The 21,450-nt window shown below is 47.4% G+C and overlaps 3 protein-coding genes across 7 annotated transcripts in view; 1 reads left to right on the forward strand and 2 right to left on the reverse strand.

The window, feature by feature from the left end:
- Positions 1-555: 555 nt before the first annotated feature.
- Positions 556-6,605, reverse strand: rnf115 (ring finger protein 115). The gene is made up of 9 exons (XM_035429853.1): positions 6,440-6,605; positions 4,951-5,009; positions 4,748-4,805; positions 4,037-4,302; positions 3,529-3,597; positions 3,292-3,364; positions 3,093-3,186; positions 2,450-2,565; positions 556-2,103 (listed from the first exon to the last, which is right to left on the reverse strand). The coding sequence occupies exons 1-9, from the start codon at positions 6,515-6,517 to the stop codon at positions 1,984-1,986; spliced, it is 933 nt and encodes a 310-aa protein (XP_035285744.1). The 5' UTR covers positions 6,518-6,605; the 3' UTR covers positions 556-1,983.
- Positions 6,606-6,632: 27 nt separating this feature from the next.
- Positions 6,633-14,862, forward strand: polr3c (polymerase (RNA) III (DNA directed) polypeptide C). 5 transcript variants are annotated; one of them, XM_035429812.1, is made up of 15 exons: positions 6,633-6,746; positions 8,195-8,341; positions 8,909-9,173; positions 9,442-9,645; positions 10,024-10,106; positions 10,225-10,329; positions 10,802-10,894; positions 11,091-11,171; positions 11,278-11,329; positions 11,913-11,973; positions 12,299-12,449; positions 12,623-12,724; positions 12,870-12,919; positions 13,283-13,432; positions 14,451-14,862. In XM_035429812.1, the coding sequence occupies exons 2-15, from the start codon at positions 8,195-8,197 to the stop codon at positions 14,530-14,532; spliced, it is 1,626 nt and encodes a 541-aa protein (XP_035285703.1). In that variant the 5' UTR covers positions 6,633-6,746; the 3' UTR covers positions 14,533-14,862. The 5 variants fall into 5 exon arrangements, with proteins under 5 accessions (XP_035285703.1, XP_035285713.1, XP_035285723.1 ...); XM_035429822.1 differs by having other exon boundaries at positions 6,635-6,740; XM_035429832.1 differs by having other exon boundaries at positions 6,648-6,728.
- A 236-nt stretch (positions 14,863-15,098) lies between these two features.
- The window catches only part of itga10 (integrin, alpha 10), a 32,770-nt gene continuing 26,418 nt past the window's right edge, over positions 15,099-21,450 (reverse strand). The window contains exons 20-30 of the mRNA XM_035429793.1: positions 21,260-21,401; positions 19,687-19,779; positions 19,513-19,589; positions 18,852-18,941; positions 18,613-18,697; positions 18,349-18,462; positions 17,885-17,992; positions 17,379-17,492; positions 16,468-16,563; positions 16,112-16,225; positions 15,099-15,474 (exon numbers count right to left, since the gene is read on the reverse strand). Of these exons, the coding sequence (XP_035285684.1) occupies positions 15,418-15,474; positions 16,112-16,225; positions 16,468-16,563; positions 17,379-17,492; positions 17,885-17,992; positions 18,349-18,462; positions 18,613-18,697; positions 18,852-18,941; positions 19,513-19,589; positions 19,687-19,779; positions 21,260-21,401 (1,090 nt within the window). The 3' untranslated portion in view covers positions 15,099-15,417. The remainder of the gene's footprint in view (positions 15,475-16,111; positions 16,226-16,467; positions 16,564-17,378; positions 17,493-17,884; positions 17,993-18,348; positions 18,463-18,612; positions 18,698-18,851; positions 18,942-19,512; positions 19,590-19,686; positions 19,780-21,259; positions 21,402-21,450) is intronic.

The following is a 21,450-nucleotide window of genomic DNA, read 5'->3' on the forward strand; positions in this document are numbered from 1 at the left end:
AACTATCCCCCTTAAGCACAAGTATTCCTAAGGAGCACATCTGTGCTTTCTTGTTATTACTGTCAGCTGGAAACACAACTCAGGCCATCTTGTCAATAAGGCAATCTAATTTGAAGTGGGCCCGTATGAACTCCTCCTCGCCCGCTCCTGTAGGGCTGAGGGTTGGCCTGCGTGTGGCTGTCCCGTAGTGCCACGACAGCAGTGTAAATGTCACCAGTGTCCTCTCCCATGGAGCATCCAACACGGTCACAGTTTGTCAGCGTGTGATTCAGACTTGGTTGGTGTAACGACAGCCTCGTTTTGATAATTTATTAACACGTCCCGTACTGAAAACAGGTCCCCGGCAGACCGCCATCTCCTTTGTCCTTATGTAATTTAACTGCATATTTTCACTATACATCAATATAAGCGCTTATATTTTTATCCACCGAACGTGAATTCAAATTGAAAAGCTCCTTTAGCAATGGTGCATGGAACATACTTTAATATTTAGTTACTTTTCTATTTTAGGTACCTCTAATACTGTACCTACATCCAGCAGGAAGACATCAGACGTAATGAAGAATGTACTTTTTTTATTTTCAGATTTTGTTTCCCTGAAGAATTCATTCACAGTGTGATCAATGTGTTACGGATTTTTATTTTTTTTATTAATACATTGTCATACACATTTTATCATATATATAATATATATACTTCTGTAATATTTAGGGATCCACCATTTATCATCATCAATACATTTGCTCGCTTAGTTTTTTTTTTGTTTTTGTTTTTTTAAACCAGAAGTTTGTCGAACTAAAATTATTTACATTAAAAAAATAGAGCGATAGAAATGAGAAACAAAAGAAAAATCTGTCAATCGGAGAAATGAATGGCTGGAGATCTGTGGTTGTAATATGTACACCGGCGAGAGAGCGGCTGAAGGGGGATGGAGACGGTGTGAGTGCATTCTCAAAGGGACAGGGAGAGCCACTGTGGGGTCAGGAGGCTACAGTGCGGTGGACCACAGGCGGATGGATACTGCTCAGACTGGATACAGGTGACGGACTCAGGGAGAGCTCAGCCAGACATGGTTCTGGAGACAGGTGAAGTTAGTGGGAGTTATTGCCAGGCAGCTGCACTGAGTATATATACGTTAGAGCGAGGGGTCGCCTCACCCGAAAAAAGGGCTGGTGTGGACGCAGGCTGTGTGTTTGCAGCCAGCGCCAAAACACCCGATTCGACTGATCACGAGCACAATGGTTTCATTGGCTGGACGCTGGGCTACAGCACAAGCCTGCAGCCACACCAGCCCTTCTTGGGTAAGGTCAGGCACCCCTGCATTGGAGCATACTGCAGGGTTCTGGAAGGAGACAGGACAGACAGTGAGACGGGTTCAGTAACCGATTCAGTAACTGGATGTGGGCGTGGCGACGGGAGGGGATTCATTAAGAATGTCCTACTGGAGCGGATGCAGTCAGCTGAGGTGGGAGGAGCCTTTCAAAGTACTGGCTTCCTCCAATACTCCACGGCAGGACAAGGGGGGGGGGGGGCGACTGAGAGAACGTGAAAAAACCACAACAGATAGGTGGAGAAGAGAGGGATGGACAGAGATGGACATTAATCTCACAGCAGTCCTATGGACACGACCGGAAAGAGAGAGAAGAGAAGACAAGGATAGAGAATTAAAGGATGCAGGTCTTAAATAAATGTAATGTAATGTAATGTCTTTCATGTGCAGTGACCGTCAGACATACAGAAAGGGAGTAAGACTGAGGTAAGAGCTTAATCTCGCAAAAAAGGCCAATCTCTGCGTGTGGGGGGAGAAGGAGAGAGAAAGATGGAGGGATGAGGCTGAGATTAAAGCTCCCAGAGGGCTCATCTTTCTTACGAACGAGTGAGGGGGAGGTGAGGGGAGATGAACGCATGAGGCGAAGGTCTCGTGCGCTCATGCCTCCTGCGGCTCAGGGTGAGGGAGCGGGACGGGGGGTGACAGGGTGACTCTCAGAAGGACCATCTCTCCTGTGTGCGGGGGTCCGTGTTGAGGGAGTGGGGCTCCGGGGACTGCTGGGTGCTGCTGTCCTCCCCGTTCAGGCTCTTTCTGCACACCGGACACGTGTCGTGCTGAGGAAGGGGGAGGGGAAAGGTGACATCATCCGCCGCACGTCTGCAACCCCCTGCCTGCCCCCCCCGCTAGTCTCTGCACATGGCATATACACAGATTCACTCTTCCTTTAAAAAAAATAAAAAAATCTAATCACCTTACCCATTCTTCTCACTGTCTCTCCTTCATTGCCTGCTCTCTTATCAGCCATAAGCGCTTTTCTAATTCTGCACCTCCACCTGTGCCCTGCTTTCTCTCCCCTCATCATCCAGCACTATTCATAGCCTGTCCTCCTCCCTCCTCCTCCTCCTCCTTCCTCCTCCTCCCTCTCTCTAACTGCACGCCCTCTCCCCCCGCCTCTCTCACCAGTTCCAGCCAGGGCACTATGCAGTCGCTGTGGAAGAAGTGGTTGCAGGGGAGCTGCCTGACGGGCTCGCCCACTGAGTAGTCTTCCTTGCACACCGGGCACTCCAAACTAGAGTCTGAGAGAGCAGCGGGGGACAAGAAGAGGAAAGAAGGGGGTCACACAGGAGCCCGTGAGGATGAAGCTAGACCAGGACAGACCGGGTTTGAATCCTAACGTATACTGGCAGCAGGCTGGGCACTGCCGTACGCTTCAGCAAGGTGCTTAACCTGAATCACTTCAGTACATATACAGCCGTGTAAATGCATAGTATGTAAAACATGCAAGCTGTGTAACTCGCTCTGGAAGGAAGTAGTCTAAAGAGAGCACCAAATACAAATCATGAACTCCTCTTGAACCCTCTACCCGAGCACAGTATTCGAGGGAAATCCCAGTGCTTAAGTCATCAGTTTCACTTTGTATTGTACTGCAGGGAACAGCAAATCTCTTTCACATAATCCAAGAGTGGAAAATTACGTCCAAGTCTGCGAACGGATTACTGCACACCACCTTAATGTGAGGGCAGTAATGTAAAAAAAATTAATAAATAAATCAATGTGTACTAGTAAGCCTATTGAGGGAGGGGGGGGGGGGGGGGCTACTGACCAGCTTGTTCCTGAGAGACGATGACCGTGGGGAGGGAGGAGATTTTCTCTTTCTCTGCTGGAGGGGGACCCGTGTTCTCGAACTGACCCAACAACTGGAGAAGCCGCACCAAGAACGAGGGAAGAGAGACAAGAGGAGGTTAACGTCTCCTTGGAGGAGCCCAGTTCTGCCGAGACCAGCGCTCTGTGATGTCACTAACCTGTGTGATGACGGCGTCTAGTCCTCCCTGACCCCAGGCGTAGTCCCCAGGGTTTGAGTGTAGCATACCCGTCCTGAGAGAGACAGGGGGGGGGGGGGGAGAGAGAGAAAGAGAGAGAGAGACATGATGGGTGTCAATAGGAATTAGAATACATTTCCACAGCCATAAAGACAGTCGTTCAATCAATCATAAAAGGGTTTTTTGAATCCCGTATTTCTTTTTATCTCAGGAATTTACCATGATAGCGGAGGAGAGCCAGGAACGCCAGAGTTGGCAAACAGACCAGCCAAAAACTGCTGTACTATCCTGCAGAAAAAGTGGGAGTGTCAGTGGAAAGACAGCAGACAGGGGGAGGCAGTGAAAGAAAAGCTCTGTTCAGTGAAATATGACCATATAAGCCAAATGCAGTGAACTTGCCAAAAAAATAAACAAAACATTTCATTTTTTAATCTGAATTTTCAAATTCTAATTTCCAAAAATGTATAGTAGTTGAGTTGTGACTAATTTTCGGGTATATATAAAGTATAACTATGGCATCTCTCATAGCGAGGAATATACAAGAAAGCATTTGAGCCACCTACTAAACTAGAACCTTTCCAGCTCAAGACCAGGACTAATCTGTACTTGCCATAGGGAAGAACGGAAAAAACCACAAGGAGAAATCCAGCAGCCGTGTGGAGGCCAGAGAGAGAAGATACTAGAGGAAGAGAGGAGGAGGAGGAGGAGGAGGAGGAGGAAGACTCACCCTTCCACGGCCGGTGAGCGGTCGGGCCTACTGCTGCCCCGGGACCGGTACCTCCTCTGACTGTGCAGGCGAGGGGGGCGTCCGGGCCCCCAGTGCTCGCTGCCTCCCAGCGACGTCCCCAGGGGCCCGCCCAAGCCCCCGATGGGACCGCCTCCAAGGCCGCCCAGGCCGCCCAGGCTGCCCAGACCGCCCAGACCGCGCGAATCCAGGCCGGAGGGGTCGGAGTCTACCGTGAACGGCCGCTCCACAAACAGCAGGTGCCAGAGCTGAGGGACAGAAGGAGAAGACGGCTCAGCGCTGAAGAAAAACTCCCCACTCCTCCCCATTTCCTGGCTGTCTTAACAGTTGAGAAGAATAGAGGAAGACAGGGGACAGTGCAAAAGTGGAAGTGCATACAAGCTGGCAACCAATGCCACATAATTCAGTCCACAGTAGGTGTCTTTTCACATTCCTCCAAACGCAACAATACAGATGTGATATGTGGCCACTGTGTATCAATCAACAAGGCTCCGTTAACACTTTGCTGCTTGCCAAAATATTGCAAAACCATTAAAAACTGGGGGAAGTTGAATCCTAGCAAGATTTTGAGAACGGGACTTAGCCATCATTCCCATCAAAGTGATGTCAGAAAATCTGTGAGAAATTTCAATGGAAGCAGGTGCAATGTTTGGCGGGGTCAGACTGGAAGACAAGATGGGGGTGGGGTCATACCTCTGCAAACTGTGTGGCCGTGTCATCGCTGATCCCATTAGCACCACCCTCCAGCAGACTGAGACAAACCGTTCACAGGAAATGCATCAATTTATTTTGCCACAATGAACATTATGATGATGATTGTAGTAAAGGTAAACAAGGGGCAGAGAGCTTAAAGGTCATGCAGGGATCACAAACAGAAGCAGCACTTCTGATCTCACCTGGAGTCTTCTGTCACTTCCTCTATGAACCCTGAGTCACATCTGGGACATATATACTCCTGGAAGCACAGACCACGCAACAAGTTCAGTCCACAGCTTGACACTGCACTGAAAATGAACGTTTCAGTCACAGTTAAATTTACAGATGAAATGAAGGCAGTGGATAACCACACACTAGCATTACATTTTTATATGCTTCCAAAATCCCACGTTCCTGACAGCCTGTCAGGCAAATAGCCAAATCATTAGCATCAGACCTGTACGCTTCCTAAAATTCTCACTTTACTGCTCACTTCCTCTAAGTGTGCCAGCTCTGAGCTCACACTCTAAACACCACACTGCGAGTATCGGCATCAGTGCTTCACCGAGATGCAAGTCATGGCATCTCAAAAAAAAAGAGGAGATAAATACTTTTAAATGAAAGCCCTGTCTGTGCGTGCAACATTTGGCTAAATGCACCTTGTGTTTCTTACCGTTCTATATTAGGAGCCTGCACGTTCCAAACAAACCGAAAGGGTAGAAAAGAAGAAAGGAAGTGCAAAGCATGAGGGAGGTATATTCCATAATATAAAATCCATAAGACACCCACTTAAACCTGATGCCGGTTATCATTGCTTTTCAAACACGGAGAATAGGCCTACATTCCTACACTTGGGTCTTGAGTTTGAGTCACACAGATATTTGTAGACGCAATGGCATTTGCTGACTGAGGGACACAAAACTTTGACACTGACACTCACCAGAATACAATTTTGAGCCGATACAAAATGTGAACATACTATAAATAGAAGGTTACAAACTTTCACATTATCTTACGAAAAGGACTGAGTTAATCACACCAATTGCTTCACTGTATGCAATGGAATACGTGACAACAAAACGATTTTACAAAGCCCATAACTTGAATTCAAACCTGGACTACTAGACCACTGAACAGCCTAAAACAGAGGTTTAGTTAAACCATTTTAAGGTCGTCATCTACGTATTTAGCTTAATCTAGAATCTGACTACTCAGTGGTGGTAGTTGCATTTCACTTTCAGTTTCTGACAAAACATTAATCTACCACACTCGCCCAATCGAGCTGGTGTCCTCATATGAATGTCAAATACGCAGCGAGTCAAATACTCAGCTACAACAGCAATCCCGATAAGTTCAGAAACACATAAATAAGTAAATAAGACTTCAACATACTGGAGCCCCGCAGTCGAATTCCCATTTCGACGAGGAGAACACAGATCAGGTCATTTTAAAGCTTCAACACTTAGCATGTAGACAACCGATTTACATTAACTATAAACGTAGGTTGTCTTTTAACTGAATAAAAGAAAAACCAAAACACAGCTTCAGTGTTCAAGTCGAAGGCCTCTGGCTAGCCCCTACACAGACGCGCCTGCCGTTGTATCGGGCTCGATTTGGCAACGTTGGGCAAAGAGGAAACAGTTGTGCTCTGACGGAGAGGTAGGAGACCGAGTGGCCCGACACACTCACCGGGAGTTTGGGGTTGACTTCACCTTTACAACAGTGACAGAAGAACCGATGCTGTGGAACCGCCGCAGCCTCCGCCATCTTCCACAGAATAGCACAAACACTGACGTCGGTCCTCCTGCTCAAACAGGAGGCGGTCCGCCGTCAACCCTACATGCAGCGCGATGACAAGCCTTCACATATTTATTTTCGAAGACACCCGAACGCATGCCGAATATGCACGAATGCAGCGGCGGTGAGGGGCGGATGTTACCGAATAACTTCGGATGGATAGACGCATGTGGTTTGTGAGGAAAGTAATCAGGTACCGGTACGTGATATAAACAGTTTCTTCCAACGACACCGTAAAACTCAGCAATAGTAATAAGGTTAGTGAAAATTTGAACAGAAAATGTAACAGCAATTGTATACTACTTTAACGATTTTGGAAAGAGTGCGTTGATGCTAAGTTAGCATGCTAGCTAAGCTAGTTGGCTTCAGGTTGCGTTGGAGCTGCGATTCTGTATTGCCTCTAAAGCTCATTTATGTAAGCAACGTTACATTTTAATATAGCTAGCCTGCTGAATGGTGGGCTCCATAATACTATATAGCAACAATAACAATGACATCTTTTACATTATTTGTTTTGTGGCGATTGTATCGTGAAGTTGTCTGCTGACTTTAGTGTATTACAGTAGTAGGTTCTACACTACATTCACTACGAAGTGTTTTTGTATACTGTAAGTTTTTCTTGGAACTGTTTGTTTCTTGTTGTGCATACGTATACATGCAGTATTAATTACGCGTTATTTTACTTTACATTCCCACCAAGTTGTGGATATTAATAAAATTATTGACATATTTAGATTTAAAAGTTGTTAAAATCATTATAGCCAAGGTGTAAGAATGACGTACGCTCCTATATAGAAAATTCGTGTTTCTGTTTACGCAAAGATGCTCAGTTCAGAGTTAAAGATTACAAATGTGAGTCCTGAACAGTATTGGAAGGTGTTAGATAACGTTGCTGTTTTTCTGATTAGCTGGAGTCACTGTGACTATGGGTTCTGAGGAAGAAGAAAAAAAACAACAAAAGTGGACGAAGGGAACATTTATATAAGAGACAGTCAGTAGACTTGTTGTCTATTAGTGAAATAACATGAGGAGAAGAGAGGTTAGTACTACTGGTTAATTTGGAGGACCAGAACTGTACAGGCCATGCTACTCCATGATACTTCTGAAATAGACCTGGGTTGCAGTTGGGTGCTTGTGGAGGAAAGTAGTTCAGGGGTATATGGAGAGAAAGAGAAACAGTCGGGCAGCAAAATTCTAGATTACTTGGAGGATTCTGTGAGAATTGGTAGGGAGGTCAGGAGGGATTTAGCTACAGTATTGTAGAGCCATAGAGGAGCAGAGCTTCAGGTAGTAACTTGGTTAACCTGGTGGCAAGCTGGTTAGGCCTTTTTATCCTGGATTGTGGAATCCGCAGGTGGCAGGTGCTGTACTGTACAGTGTTTTAATGCTCTAGGAAAAGGCAAGTGTGATGTCATGTTACCTTGATTTACTTCATAGCCAGGGAGGGCCTAACTTGTTATTACTCAGGACAATGATGAGGTCCTGAACCAGCAAGCTCTCAGGCAGTAGGTGCAGAGTGTAATGTTGTGTAGCCACGTGGCTAGGTGTGCATATAGGCCTGCTTGGTTTTATAACAGGTGTGCAGAAGTGGCTATTTTAAGTGAGCGCTGCGGCTGTATGTTTGACTGTGTGGCTTTGTCGGAACAGATGACGGTGCAGGAGGTGCGCCTGTGTGGGCTGCTGCTGCAGGAGCACTTTGGGGAGGTGGTGGAGAAGGTCGGCATTCACCTGCTCGGGTCGGGAGCGCAGATTCTGCGTGCCATTGCCCACGAGACCAGCACCCCACTCGACCTGGTACTGAGACTGCTGGAGCTCCTCGCACAGCACACCGACCCACGCCCCACAGAGCGCTCACAACCGCTCCATCTCACTGTACCACAGCCACACTTGCCTGCCTGGCTGTGGGCTAGTGAGAGGGTTGCTTTATCCTGCGGCTGAATCTATTTTCCAGTTCTTAATTATTGATAATAATGCTTATGTCATTATAAACCCTTTAAGATATGAGATCACAGATATGTGATTAGAATGCTCTTATCTGAACATCTATCTTATCTAATCCTGATGTAACAGTCACCACTGGCAATTGAAGGCAATGGAGTTCTAGAACACTGACTTGGAATTTTGAAAAAAACACATTCCAAAAAACCTGCTCTTCAAAGTTATTTGCAGTTATACAAATAAAATGGGTCATGATTTTGGGTATATAATAGGGTTTCCGAAAGACGCAAGCAAACAGGTCGGACACGTCAATCTGTTGTTGTTATGTGAATGGGCTGATGGATATTCTCCTGTGAATGCAGAGAATGTTAGTTGTTTGATCCTTTGTGGTCAGTGTGTGATGGTACCCCGCTGTCCCCCCAGGTGAAGAAGTCCCTGTGTGTGTTGGTGCAGCACGGCATGTGTGAGTTCAGGAGGGGGCGCAGGGGTCCCGGGGGTGCGGTGGAGTACCACGCCAGCTACGAGAGGGTCCTGCGAATCCTGCGCTACCCCCGCTACATCTACACCGCTAAGACCCTGTATGGAGACACCGGGGAGCTCATCGTGGAGGAGGTGCTGCAGCGCGGTCACATGACCATGAGCGACTCTGTCAGGACTGTCGCCGACAGGCTGACGCACAACATGGAGGGTGAGTGAGAGGCAGAGGGAGATGAGGCCATGCTGGGATAGTGGGTGGAGGTTTTGGGTTGAAAGTTGGGACAATGGAAGACAGACATGGATTTTGACAGTGGCAGTGAGGTGCCATGCTGAGGCTGCATTCTGGTGTACTGTTAGGATGAATAAATGTGTCACACTTGTTGTCTTCTAGAAGGTTTCTGTTTCCTGGGGGAGTCAAACTCCTGTTTACTGTTACTGTTTACCTACTTTACTGTTGCTTCTTGCTGTTTGTGTTACAGAGGGTCGCAGCATGGAGTACAGTGAGGTGGTGTCTGCTTTTTCCAAACTGGTGGAAACCCATTTCCTCCAGCGCTGCCCTCCTGTGGCAGACGTAGGAACTGCACTCCCTGCAGAAGCAGAGCCCGGCGCTCCGGCTGCCCCTGCCCCTACCCTTGCAGAGAGCCACCCTGATCGCTACATACTTCCCCATATAAATCTCACGGGTAAACTAACACCACACTCTCCCACCACTGTCCTCACTATGCCGGACATGCAGTGATTAGGAGCTGCTGCACATTATACTGACTGGTCCGTTGAGTTGTATAATTACAGTAGGGCAGCAATTCTTAACCCTGTGTATGCTAGTTCTCATTGTTACTTGGAACTTAATTGATAAAATGGTTATTCAGCACACCTTGGTTCTTTCATCCAAATTGGTGGTGGATTTTAGGGTGAAAACGAAAGCCAACTTGCCCATAGTTGAGGATCCCAACTGTCGTGTGTTGCCTGTGTGCTGTATTGTACGGTGACTGAAACGCATTTTGATGAAAGTCAGTGAAAACACAATACCCATTCAGTGCTGCCTTTCTGCGTGCGTGCAGGCCGGGGGAAGCGTCGTCACCCCAGTGATGACAGTGAAGTGGACTCAAAGGGGGCCAAGAGAGCCAAAATGGATGCCTCAGCGGTGAGCCTCGACAGCTTTTTTTTGTTTTGTTTGTAGCACAAGCTGCTGAAACCCATCCCGCTCTCATATCTATTTTATCATCCTTTTGCCGTGTCTAACTCAACTCCCTCCGACTCAGGCTTCGGACGATATGGGGATCTACTGGCAGGTGAACTTCGACAGGTTCCACCAGCACTTCCGAGACCAGGCGATTGTCAGTGCGGTCGCCAGCAAAATGGACCAGGTCAGTGTGTATGAGTGTGCACCTCTGCTCAGTATTCAGTATGCTGCACCTAGTCACTGTGGTTCAGTATCTGGAAGCATCTATTACTTCATGATTTTTCAGGCTGGACCAGGCTAGTGTGGTTTTGTGTATGTGGACCAATCCACATTCAGAAAACTACCATGTCATGTCAGTGTATTTTAGTGTAAACCTGTACTCCATAGTGTGCAAACTGGAGCAGGTCGGTGTGGTTTTTTCTTTGTGTCAGTAGTCAAAGTGACTGCTTCTTTAGAATTTAGCACAGGCGTATGGACCGGGCCACTATTCATAAGAATGGATCAGTGCTATGGCTTAAGCAGGCTTGATCCAAACCCTGCTCATATTTTACGAACCCTAGAGTCGGTGCGATGTTCCCCTCACCTGCGTGCGTTGATGTCGTGTTGCCTTTTTGTCCACGCGTGTGTGTTAACGTACGCGCCGTGTTCAACCGCAGACCAGCAGCGAGATCGTCAGGACGATGCTGAGGATGAGCGAAGTGACGACCACGCCCACCGCCGCCTGCACACAGCCTCTCTCCGCTAACGAGGTCAGGCTCGTTACCACCTTTCTGCCGCACGAGCTCTTAAACTCCCTGCATATTTTCGCTCTGTGTTCTTCTGACAGTGCTTTGCAAGGGAAAAGCGCTGCCAAAGCTAGGCTAATTATAACGGGTGCGTTCAGACATGTGCCGCCGTGTGACTGCGTGTGAAGCAGCGTCTTTCTGTGGCGGTTTTGGGTTTCAGATATTCCGCGCCCTCCCGCCCAGTTACAGCATCACCCGGCCCATCCTGGAGCAGTACCTGTCCCTCCTGGTGGACGACCCGGTAAGGGTGGAGTCGGACCCGCCTGTTCTGAGGTAGCGGTTGGTCTGTGGTCCCTCTGCTTTTTCTCATCTCCCCGCCCCTCTGACCGCTTGTGTCCGTGCCACAGATGGAGTTCGTGGGGAAGTCGGGCGAGAGCGGCGGGGGGATGTACGTCGTCAGTATCCTTTAACACTGGCGGGATGGCGCCCAGCGCTAGCCTGCGCTGCCCTGTGCTGCACAGTCCACTGCCTTTTCTACACACGGGAAGCCTTGAAGCGCAATTATTCGCACAATGAATAACATAGTGTCTTATGCCACTGTGCATGCTGGGTTACTGCTGAAACTGGGCTGCCGTGCAGAGGTCAATATGGCCGCTGCACTTTTACAGATGCGCTGTCAGTGTACACGGAAGTGTTGCACAGGCTTCCATGCCCACAGAAATATAATAGAGGTTCTTTAAAGTGTGTGATTTTTAAAAATAGTTTGGTTATCATCTTAGAAAGCTTTTTCAAGGTTTTATATAAATCACAGCATTAGAAACCTCTCAATTGACGTTCTACTCAGAAAGGTCGTGCTTTAATCGGGTGCTACTGTACTGCTGTAGTTTTAATGGGCCCTTGAAACTGAAGCGGTATGATTCTGAACGTACTGGAAAGTGACTGAATTTCGTGGGAGGGTAGTGTGAGAATCCTGGCTTTAGCCTCAGCAGCACTGTAAGGCTGCATACACCCTGACCCCAATGACCCTTTAACCACGAGCCAGATCTGCACAAGGCATTAGCCAGCCTGGCAAGGGCCACTCTGGAGTCGGTGGTGCAGGAGAGGTAGGAGAGCCTGGTTTCTGTCTCTCGGTCTCAGTGTCCGCTTCTTCATGCGTGTAAAACTCTTGTGTGTCTGGATCTGCGTCGACCATCTTTACACACACTCTTATAAAGTACTCTTAAGCTTGTACAAGTACTCTTAAAACCTGAACTGTTATGGACAGGTCTCCCTTGTAAAAGTGATTTTAAACTGAATGATGCAACCTGTATTAACAAGGGATCAATAAAAAATGCTTTGTTTATGGCAGTAATTTTAATATCAGTCGAATTCCTGATTTTCAATATTGTGCCGTTAACTCTCTCTTCTGTGATCTCATATCCTTCTCAGGTTTGGTTCGCGGTCGGCTCGTATCTTCCGGCTGTTGCTGCGGAAACGACACCTGGAACAGAAGCAGGTGGAAGACTTCGCCATGATCCCAGCGAAAGAGGCCAAAGACATGCTGTACACACTGCTCTCTGAGAACCTAGTTCAACTGCAGGTATGAAACGTGTGTACACACACACACACACACACACACGCACCCACTATCCACGCATGCGCACACACACACTTTCCCTCTCTCTCACGCGCACACATACATATAAGCAGGTATGTAGACGAATTTCGTTGACTCATGTAATTGATTGTGTCTCAATTTCTGTCTGCTACAAGGAAATCCCAAAGACGCCTGACCACGCCCCATCCCGCACTTTCTACCTGTACACTGTCAACCCCCTACCGACAGCCAGACTGCTGCTCCAGCACTGCTACAAGGTAATGGATATATACTGTCCCTGCTGAGTCGGACTCTGTACACCCAGTATGCTCAGAAGGCCATTGCCTGATATCTTTCTCTCTCTCTCTCTCTTTCCCTCTCTCTCTCTCTCTCTCTCTCTCTCTCTCTCCCTCTCTCTCTCAGGCCGTGGGTAACCTGATCGAGAGGCGTCTGTATGAAACAAAGGAAAGCAAGTGGGTCCCTCCGCTTTTCTCACTGCTAGTGGTGATGACTGTGGTTCTGCGGAAGACGAGGCCCATTTAACGGTTGTTGCTGACCCATTGCTTATACTTTATAGACCAGGGCGCTGCAGCGGGTTGGTGGTGCCGTTGTGTGTTCTGCTCGTTGTTTATAGCCTGACTGAGCCTGAGCTTTGGGAGCGAGATAAACCGACTGCGTTTGCAGAAATGCTAATGAAGGCGCTCGGTGTCTGCGTGTGTAATGGCCCGTCAGTGCCAGCGTCTTGCCCCAGGTTAAGCTCAGCGATGCGTGCTAACACTAGGACCCGCTGAACGGCCGCCAGGGCGTGAGAATGAGCCGAGCTTTTTGATTGGCAGGCGCCTGCTGGAGAAGTCCCAGCGCATCGAGGCGATCCTGGCGTCGCTGCAGGCCAGCGGGGCGGAGCCCAGCCAGCTGTCTGAAGTGGAGGAGATGATCACTGCGCCAGAGAGGCAGCAGCTGCAGGCACTGCGCAACCATGTCAACAAGTACGGCACAGTCACGCCATGCAAATATGGCACAGTCACGCCATACAAATATGGCAGTCACGCTATATACAGCACAGTCATGCTATACAGATACAGCACAGTCACGCTATACAAATACAGCACAGTCACGCCATACAAATACGGCACAGTCTCGCTATACAAATACGGCACAGTCATGCTATACAAATACGACACAGTCATGCTATATACAGCACAGTCACACTATACAAATACGGCAGTCACGCTATATACAGCACAGTCATACTATACAGATACGGCACAGTCACGCTATACAAATACGGCAGTCACGCTATATACAGCACAGTCATACTATACAGATACGGCACAGTCACGCTATACAAATACGACACAGTCACGCTATATAAATACAGAAGACATGCTACGCAAATAGAGCACAGTCATGCTACACAAATACTGCTGTATTTGTATAGTGTGATTGTGCTGTATAATTATAGTGCAGTCATGCGATTTGAGACACAGAATGCATATCTGTCACAGTACAGTGCAGTCACACAGTACACAGAACAGTCACAGAGTGCAGTTCGGTCAGGCAATACAGCCAAGTCATGTGAAAGAGCACAGTCGTGCAATACAACACAGGACAGTCAGAGTAGTCACACATTACAGTGCAGACATGCGATACAACTCTGTCTCAATGCAGTTCCACCATGTCAAGAAAGAATCTGTGGTCACACAATGCAGTGGCCCTATACAATATGAAATGTAAACAAGCATAGTTACCCAGTCAAGTACTGTGACAAACAGCAGTACAGGCTGCTCTGCCACATCAGCAAACACAGTCACATGGTATGGGTCACTAGTCACACTATATAATTACATACTGTATGAGAGATGCAAAGGTGTTTTGGATCAACGTGTCACCGTTTGGGTTAGTGATACGAGTAGACGTTTCTTGATGGCAAACACTTACTCATGAACACACTTCCTCTCTCCCTGCCCCCCCCCCCATCCCCTCCTCTCATCTTTGCCCGTTAAGGTTGGACTCCAGCGAGAACCAGGTGGATGAGACCATCTTCCTTTTGGAGTCCTACATCAGCTCCACGGAGACGTCCCGCTGAGGGAGGGGGGCATCAGACGCTGACTCACAGTGACCCAGACAGAGGGGAGCCATGTGTGCAGCTACCCCCCCTGCTTCATCGCTGAAAGTGCACTAAACAACTAAACCACATTTCACTCACGATGGACGTTCACTTACATTGAGACTATATAACGCCTCACACTACATGTTTAATGGAAATGCAGGTATCCCATGTTTTCAGTGTTTTAGAGAGAGGTGAAAAGTTTTTGTCTTACAGTCAGTAAGAGTGATTCCAGATGTCCAGATGTGAAGTGGCTCTGAGAATGATCACAGCTGTGTGCTTTGAAAATAAAAATAATTTGATTCTGAATGTTTTGTTTTTTTGTGCCAACAAATTAGGAGCGTGTGTGACTGTGGTTGGTTTTGTGCAGAAAATGTGGGTTGATATATGCGCCATTGTGGTTGCCGGCATAACAGTCATTCCAAGTATGAGAACAAGATGTACAAGTTTATATTTCATCTTCCAAATGTTTTAATTTGGATTTGAGAAAAATAAAAAAAAACAAAACCTCAACAAAGATTGTTAAATTGACAAAAAATAAAAAATGCAAAAAAATAATTCTAAGACTTTATTCGACGTTTCTGAATATTAAATAGATGTATTGGTTTTTAGAGAGTTGGTACTCCAGTTTCCATGATACAGACAGTCTTTTCATTAGTGCAGCCTCCCACTGCTCACTTATGTAACTTTAGTGAGCCTGCACAGTAGTTGTGTTGATATTCGAAACACAGTCTTTGAGTCAGCTGTACTGGAGAGTTTGTGCTTTTTGGGATTTGGAGAGGTGTAGTGAGCAGGCTGTATTGGCGACTGATGGAAGGCATCGGTCACCATGGAAACAGTTTTGAATGTTTGAAGTGATGGTTTTCAATCTTCATCATTCTGGTCTTCCTCCTTCCTCTGTTTTCTGGTGAAAAACCCCAACTGGTAGAGAAGGAGAAACATAATTTTATCGATGGCATGATTTTTTTTTTCAAACACAATTCTACCCACATTGTTACACGCAGTGTACAGTATTTGGACAGTGGTACATGCAGTGTGTGGGGACAGTAGAGTGTATTTGGACAGTAGTGCAGGCCGTGTGTGGGGACAGTAGAGTGTATTTGGACGGTGTGTGGACAGTAGAGTGTATTTGGACAGTGTGTGGACAGTAGTGCAGGCAGTGTGGGGACAGTAGAGTGTATTTGGACAGTGTGGGGACAGTAGAGTGTATTTGGACAGTGTGGGGACAGTAGAGTGTATTTGGACAGTGTGTTGACAGTAGTGCAGGCAGTGTGGGGACAGTAGAGTGTATTTGGACAGTGTGGGGACAGTAGAGTGTATTTGGACAGTGTGTGGACAGTAGTGCAGGCAGTGTGGGGACAGTAGAGTGTATTTGGACAGTGTGGGGACAGTAGAGTGTATTTGGACAGTGTGGGGACAGTAGAGTGTATTTGGACAGTGTGTGGACAGTAGTGCAGGCAGTGTGTGGGGACAGTAGTGCAGGCTATGTGGGGACAGCAGAGTGTATTCGGACAGTGTGGGGACAGTAGTGCAGGCAGTGTGTGGGGACGGCGGGTACCTTCCACAGAATGAATATGATGAGCGCGAGCAGCAGCAGGCCTCCGATGATGCTGCCGATGAGGATCCAGAGGGAGATGGGGATGGAGCGGCCTTTCAGCACCTCCAGCGTCGTCTGCACACGGGGCGGGGCGGGGCGGGGCGGGGGGAGGGGACAGAGCGACGCCGTGAGGGGCATGCTGCCACTCTGACTCTCAGAGTACACACGTGTTATTAACAGTCTAAACAATCCTCAAAAACACAGCTCTGTCTACTTAAAGCGGGGAAGAAAGACTGGGCACTGAATGTCTGTCACACTCTCCCTGCAAGATACACGCATTGCATTTACACTCATGGTAGTCGGGGCAGTTCTCTCACCTCCCCCCAGATGACGCTGTTGCCAAGCGTGACCAGGTTGGACTCCAGCACACCGAGGCTGTAGGCGCTCACGATCCTGACTGCTTTGAACTTGGCCTGACAGGGACACAGTGTTTCACAGCGCAAATCCTCAACACAACCGTGGTGTTAATTAGGCAGCATCTGGACTGCAGACGCTGCGTTGTTGTTGTCGAAATCATGGCACTACAGAGGCTTGTTGTTTTGCCGTGATGCAGAATGTTTGTGTGGTGTCGATCTCAGTTGTGTTTTGTTTATGAAAAATTACTGAGCGCAACCAAGCGTCTCATCCCCAGAAACCGTGCCCTCGCTCGCTCTCTCCCAGGGACTGGACCGACAGAGTAGCTCCCAAACTAATGACAGCACCAGAGTTCCCTTATAAAAAAAATAGTTTATAAAATTATGATTTAAGTTCACTTTTTTTCTGAACTGAATCCAGGTAGTACACTTAAAGTGCACTTTCACCTTACTTTCCAAAAATAAACAGAGATCATGGTGTAAAGTATACTTAAAGTATGCCAATTTAAGATACAAAGTGCAGTAGTCCATAAATGGTATACTTAAAGAATAGTTCCAGGAAATACTTAAGTATAATTAAATTTGGCTAAATAAGTTTTATAAAGTACTTAAAAATAAAAACTTTAAATGATATTTTTTACATTAAAATTAAACTTGATGTATGTGAGTATACTTTTAAAAAGTTTTATGTACTATTTTGTAAGTGTTTTACCACACTATGTTGTCAATGCACTAACCAAGTACCCACCAAAGTAGTTACAGCCCTGCATGGTGTCTGATTCAGAAATAGTGTTTATGGTCTATGGCTGGCTGTACACAAGTCTAGGTCTGTGCTTGTCTCCTCCTGGGCCCCCCTCCCCTCCCCCTCTCCTCACCTGTCTGAAGAAGTGGTCCTGAACCCTCCGGGTGATGCGAACGAGGGCCTCCTGGCCCCGGAGCAGCTGCCGGACCTGGCACAGCACCTCCACGCACCACGCCCTGCTGCAGTTCTGCGCACACAAGAGACGGGGCGGACCGCAGAGCGGTGAGCCAAGCCCGCATGAGGTCACATCCTGTGTGATTTACTGACGGCCAGCGCCGGGCAAGGCTAGCCCTCAGAATAGAACGCTGTAAATGAACGATCTCACAGTCTTCAGCTCCAGGAGATTATCTGACTGTGACTGGCTCATCTGGATGAAGGCTGACGACAAATATGCACGGGTAATCTGTTTTTTAATTTTCACTTTTTACGTTTCCTGGCATCTAAGTGTAAATTCTACTGTTTGCTTTTTCCCGGAGGCGTACAGCTTTGAACCAAAGAGACAGGCGACAGTGAAAATGCTAATGAATGTGAGCGAATACGTCGGCGGTGCACTGAGAATGCGTCTCGCGTTCGTCTCACCAGCTGGTCCATCTGCTGCATGTCTTCGGGGTGAAGGGGACGGACGTCTCTCTGCGCGCTCTTCAGCTGGGGAAGGTCACTCAGCACGCTGCAGTTCACCCCCGAGGCCTGCCGAACACACAGCACACGGGACCGCGACCCGCCGATTCACATCCTGCCCATCTGCGCTGCGGCTGCGCCTTCTATCTCACCATTCACACAGCACACGGGACCGCTACCCGCCGATTCACATCCTGCCCATCTGCGCTGCGGCTGCGCCTTCTATCTCACCATTCACACAGCACACGGCTCATAGCACAGCTCAGAGGCTTCCTGATCCACCGCTACCCAGCGCTGAACAGGGGATAGACACACACACATACACACACACACAATCATACTGTACACGCACACACACACACACACACACACCCTCACGCACACACACACTCACTCCCCATCAGAAACACAGCAGCTGCACTCACGTTGTGTGAGCTGGCGTCGGTGACTAACATGAAGACCCTGTCTCCAGACGCCACGGCGGGCAGGAGGACCCTGAGCTCCAGGTTGCTGACCGAGTAACAGCCCAGGTTCTGCAGCTGAAGAACACACAGGCTCGTCAGTAACACAGCCAGGACCACGTCCCATAGCCTCGCCATCGGCACGGGAGTACAGACACGTCCGTTACAAACAACGGCGTGTAAGACTCGGAGAGGTTCGTTTTTCTCAGCACACAGAACCATCGGTACCCTGAAGTTGGTGTAGAACTCCGGTCCAGTTCCCTCAGACACGGTCCGGGTCGGGTGGACTTCGTACCGGTTCAGATTGGATTCGCTATGAGAAGGGGAGAGAAAGCAAGAGCTGAGCTTCAGAGAGTGAAGGAAAGAAATTATGCAAATAAGCAAGCAAGGATTTACCACAGTGATGCAAAATGTCCCATTATAATTGAAGAGCACAAGAGGGAGAGTGAGAAAGAGCAGCCTCTCACCTGGAAATGAAAAGGTCAGGCTCATACTGTACAACACTCTGCAGGTGAACGCTGTTGTCCTGTAATGTGCTCTCCCTCTCCACACTGTCACTGCAAGACACACACACACACACACACAACACAGACACACACACACACACACACACCCACAGATACACACACACACATATTATACAGACACACACACACATAACACAGATACACACACACACGCACATAACACATACACACACACATTGATCAGCAGGGAAGTAATGTCTGTTTATGTTATTCAGCTATTGCTGAAAGCCAATCTGATTGTCATAAAGCATGCAGTTATGTTTAGACTGTACAAAACTGTGTCATTACCACCTTTTTAGATTATATGATATTTCTGGCTTTGGCAGTCAGTAAAAATGCTGATAAAGTTGCAAAAAAAAAAGTAGCATATGTTTAAATGAGTCACAAATCAGCATGCTGCTCCCCTGTGTTTTTGTTGGGTCTATGTGAATCGTACCTATGTTTATGTTGCTTAAGTGAATGGTGTCTATGTGCACAATTTAACTAAGTGATTGATGTCTGTTTATTTTGTATCTGTGTGCATCTGTGCTGTGTCAGTCCACCGCACATTCACAGTGTGTGCGTGTATATCATATCCCTGCGTGTGGGAACGCTGTGCTACCTGGCAGCTATGAGCTTCATCTGAACCTTGTTGTGCAGGGAGGTGCAGCTATACTCAAACTCCAGCATGAATTTGACCTGCAGGGACAGAACACGGGCTTTCTCAGAGTCACGTGACCACAGTCGGGGAGGACAGGGGCGTCGCATGGGGAGGGCGCGGCGCGGCGGGGCGGACCTTGGACTGGGAGCGGAAGACGGGGTAGCTGACGTTACACGAGTGGCTGTTTGCGCCGACAGCGGTGCACTCGATCTTAAACTGGGAGTCTTCCTGCGGAGAGAGACAAGATTCCGTTCAAAGAGAGGAAGACGGAACATCATTCAGAAGACATTTTGTCCTGGTTATGACTGCAAATTGCGCAAAGCTAGTAAAAGCTGTTACAGGTGTAGCAGCAGTTACAGAAAGAGATCACTGGCAGCTGTTACAACTTTTACAGTATAGTAACAGAACTGACAGCAGTAACAGCTCTTAAAGCAACAGAATGAGAGCTGTAACAGCATTTAAAGTAACAGAATTAAGAGCAGTAACAATATTCACAGTAACAAAAGTGAGAACAGTAATAGTGTTTACAGTAACAGAATTGAGAACATTAACAGTATTCACAGTAAGAGAAAGAGAGCAGTCACAGTGTTTACAGTAACAGAATGAGAGCAGTAACAGTATTCACAGTAACAGAAATGAGGATAGTAAGAGTGTTTACAGTAACAGAATGAGAGCAGTAACAGTATTCACAGTAACAGAAATGAGAACAGTAATAGTGTTTACAGTCACAGAATGAGAGCTGTAACAGTATTCACACTAACAGAAGTGAGAACAGTAAGAGTGTTTAGGGTAATGGAATGAGAGCTGTAACAGTGTTTACAGTAAAGGAATGAGAGCTGTAACAGTGTTTACAGTAAAGGAATGAGAGCTGTAACAGTATTCACAGTAACAGAAGTGAGAACAGTAAGAGTGTTTACAGTAACAGAATGAGAGCAGTAACAGTATTCACAGTAACAGAAGTGAGAACAGTAAGAGTGTTTACAGTAACAGAATGAGAGCAGTAACAGTATTCACAGTAACAGAAGTGAGAACAGTAATAGTGTTTAGGGTAATGGAATGAGAGCAGTCACAGTGTTTACAGTAACAGAATGAGAGCAGTAACAGTATTCACAGTAACAGAAGTGAGAGCTGTAACAGTGTTTACAGTAACGGAATGAGAGCTGTAACAGTGTTTACAGTAACGGAATGAGAGCTGTGACAGTGTTTACAGTAACGGAATGAGAGCTGTAACAGTGTTTACAGTAACGGAATGAGAGCTGTGACAGTGTTTACAGTAACGGAATGAGAGCTGTAACAGTGTTTACAGTAACGGAATGAGAGCTGTGACAGTGTTTACAGTAACGGAATGAGAGCTGTAACAGTGTTTACAGTAACGGAATGAGAGCTGTAACAGTGTTTACAGTAACGGAATGAGAGCTGTGACAGTGTTTACAGTAACAGAAGTGAGAACAGTAAGAGTGTTTATGGTAACGGAATGAGAGCTGTGACAGTGTTTACAGTAACAGAAGTGAGAACAGTAAGAGTGTTTACAGTAATAGAATGAGAGCAGTAACAGTGTTTACAGTAACAGAATGAGAGCAGTAACAGTATTCACAGTAACAGAAGTGAGAACAGTAAGAGTGTTTACAGTAATAGAATGAGAGCAGTAACAGTGTTTACAGTAACGGAATGAGAGCTGTAACAGTGTTTACAGTAGCGCAGGCAGTACCCGGATGCTGAGGCTGGAGAAGTGCAGGTTGCGGGAGTACTGCAGGGTCAGGCTGGTGTTGTAAGCGTTCTCCAGGCGGTTGTGCAGCTGCACCTCCACCGCCAGCCGCCGGCGGGAGCTGCGGATCACGTAGGGCTGCTGTCTGTCAGGGGGAGGAGCCAGAACGTTACTGCGAACGCGCTGTGGTTTTA

Source organism: Anguilla anguilla, chromosome 1 (assembly GCF_013347855.1).
Source record: "Anguilla anguilla isolate fAngAng1 chromosome 1, fAngAng1.pri, whole genome shotgun sequence".
Classification (NCBI taxonomy): Eukaryota; Metazoa; Chordata; class Actinopteri; order Anguilliformes; family Anguillidae; genus Anguilla; species Anguilla anguilla.

Excerpts from the sequence above, each read along its gene's own strand:
- polr3c (XM_035429812.1), top strand. The coding sequence starts at position 8,195 with ATGACGGTGCAGGAGGTGCGCCTGTGTGGGCTGCTGCTGCAGGAGCAC. Across the intron at positions 8,342-8,908 it reads CCAGCACCCCACTCGACCTG|GTGAAGAAGTCCCTGTGTGT; the intron begins GTACTGAGACTG and ends CTGTCCCCCCAG. Across the intron at positions 10,107-10,224 it reads CCAAAATGGATGCCTCAGCG|GCTTCGGACGATATGGGGAT; the intron begins GTGAGCCTCGAC and ends CCTCCGACTCAG.
- rnf115 (XM_035429853.1), bottom strand. The coding sequence starts at position 6,517 with ATGGCGGAGGCTGCGGCGGTTCCACAGCATCGGTTCTTCTGTCACTGT. Across the intron at positions 4,806-4,950 it reads GAAGTGACAGAAGACTCCAG|TCTGCTGGAGGGTGGTGCTA; the intron begins GTGAGATCAGAA and ends GGTTTGTCTCAG. Across the intron at positions 3,187-3,291 it reads TAGACGCCGTCATCACACAG|TTGTTGGGTCAGTTCGAGAA; the intron begins GTTAGTGACATC and ends CGGCTTCTCCAG.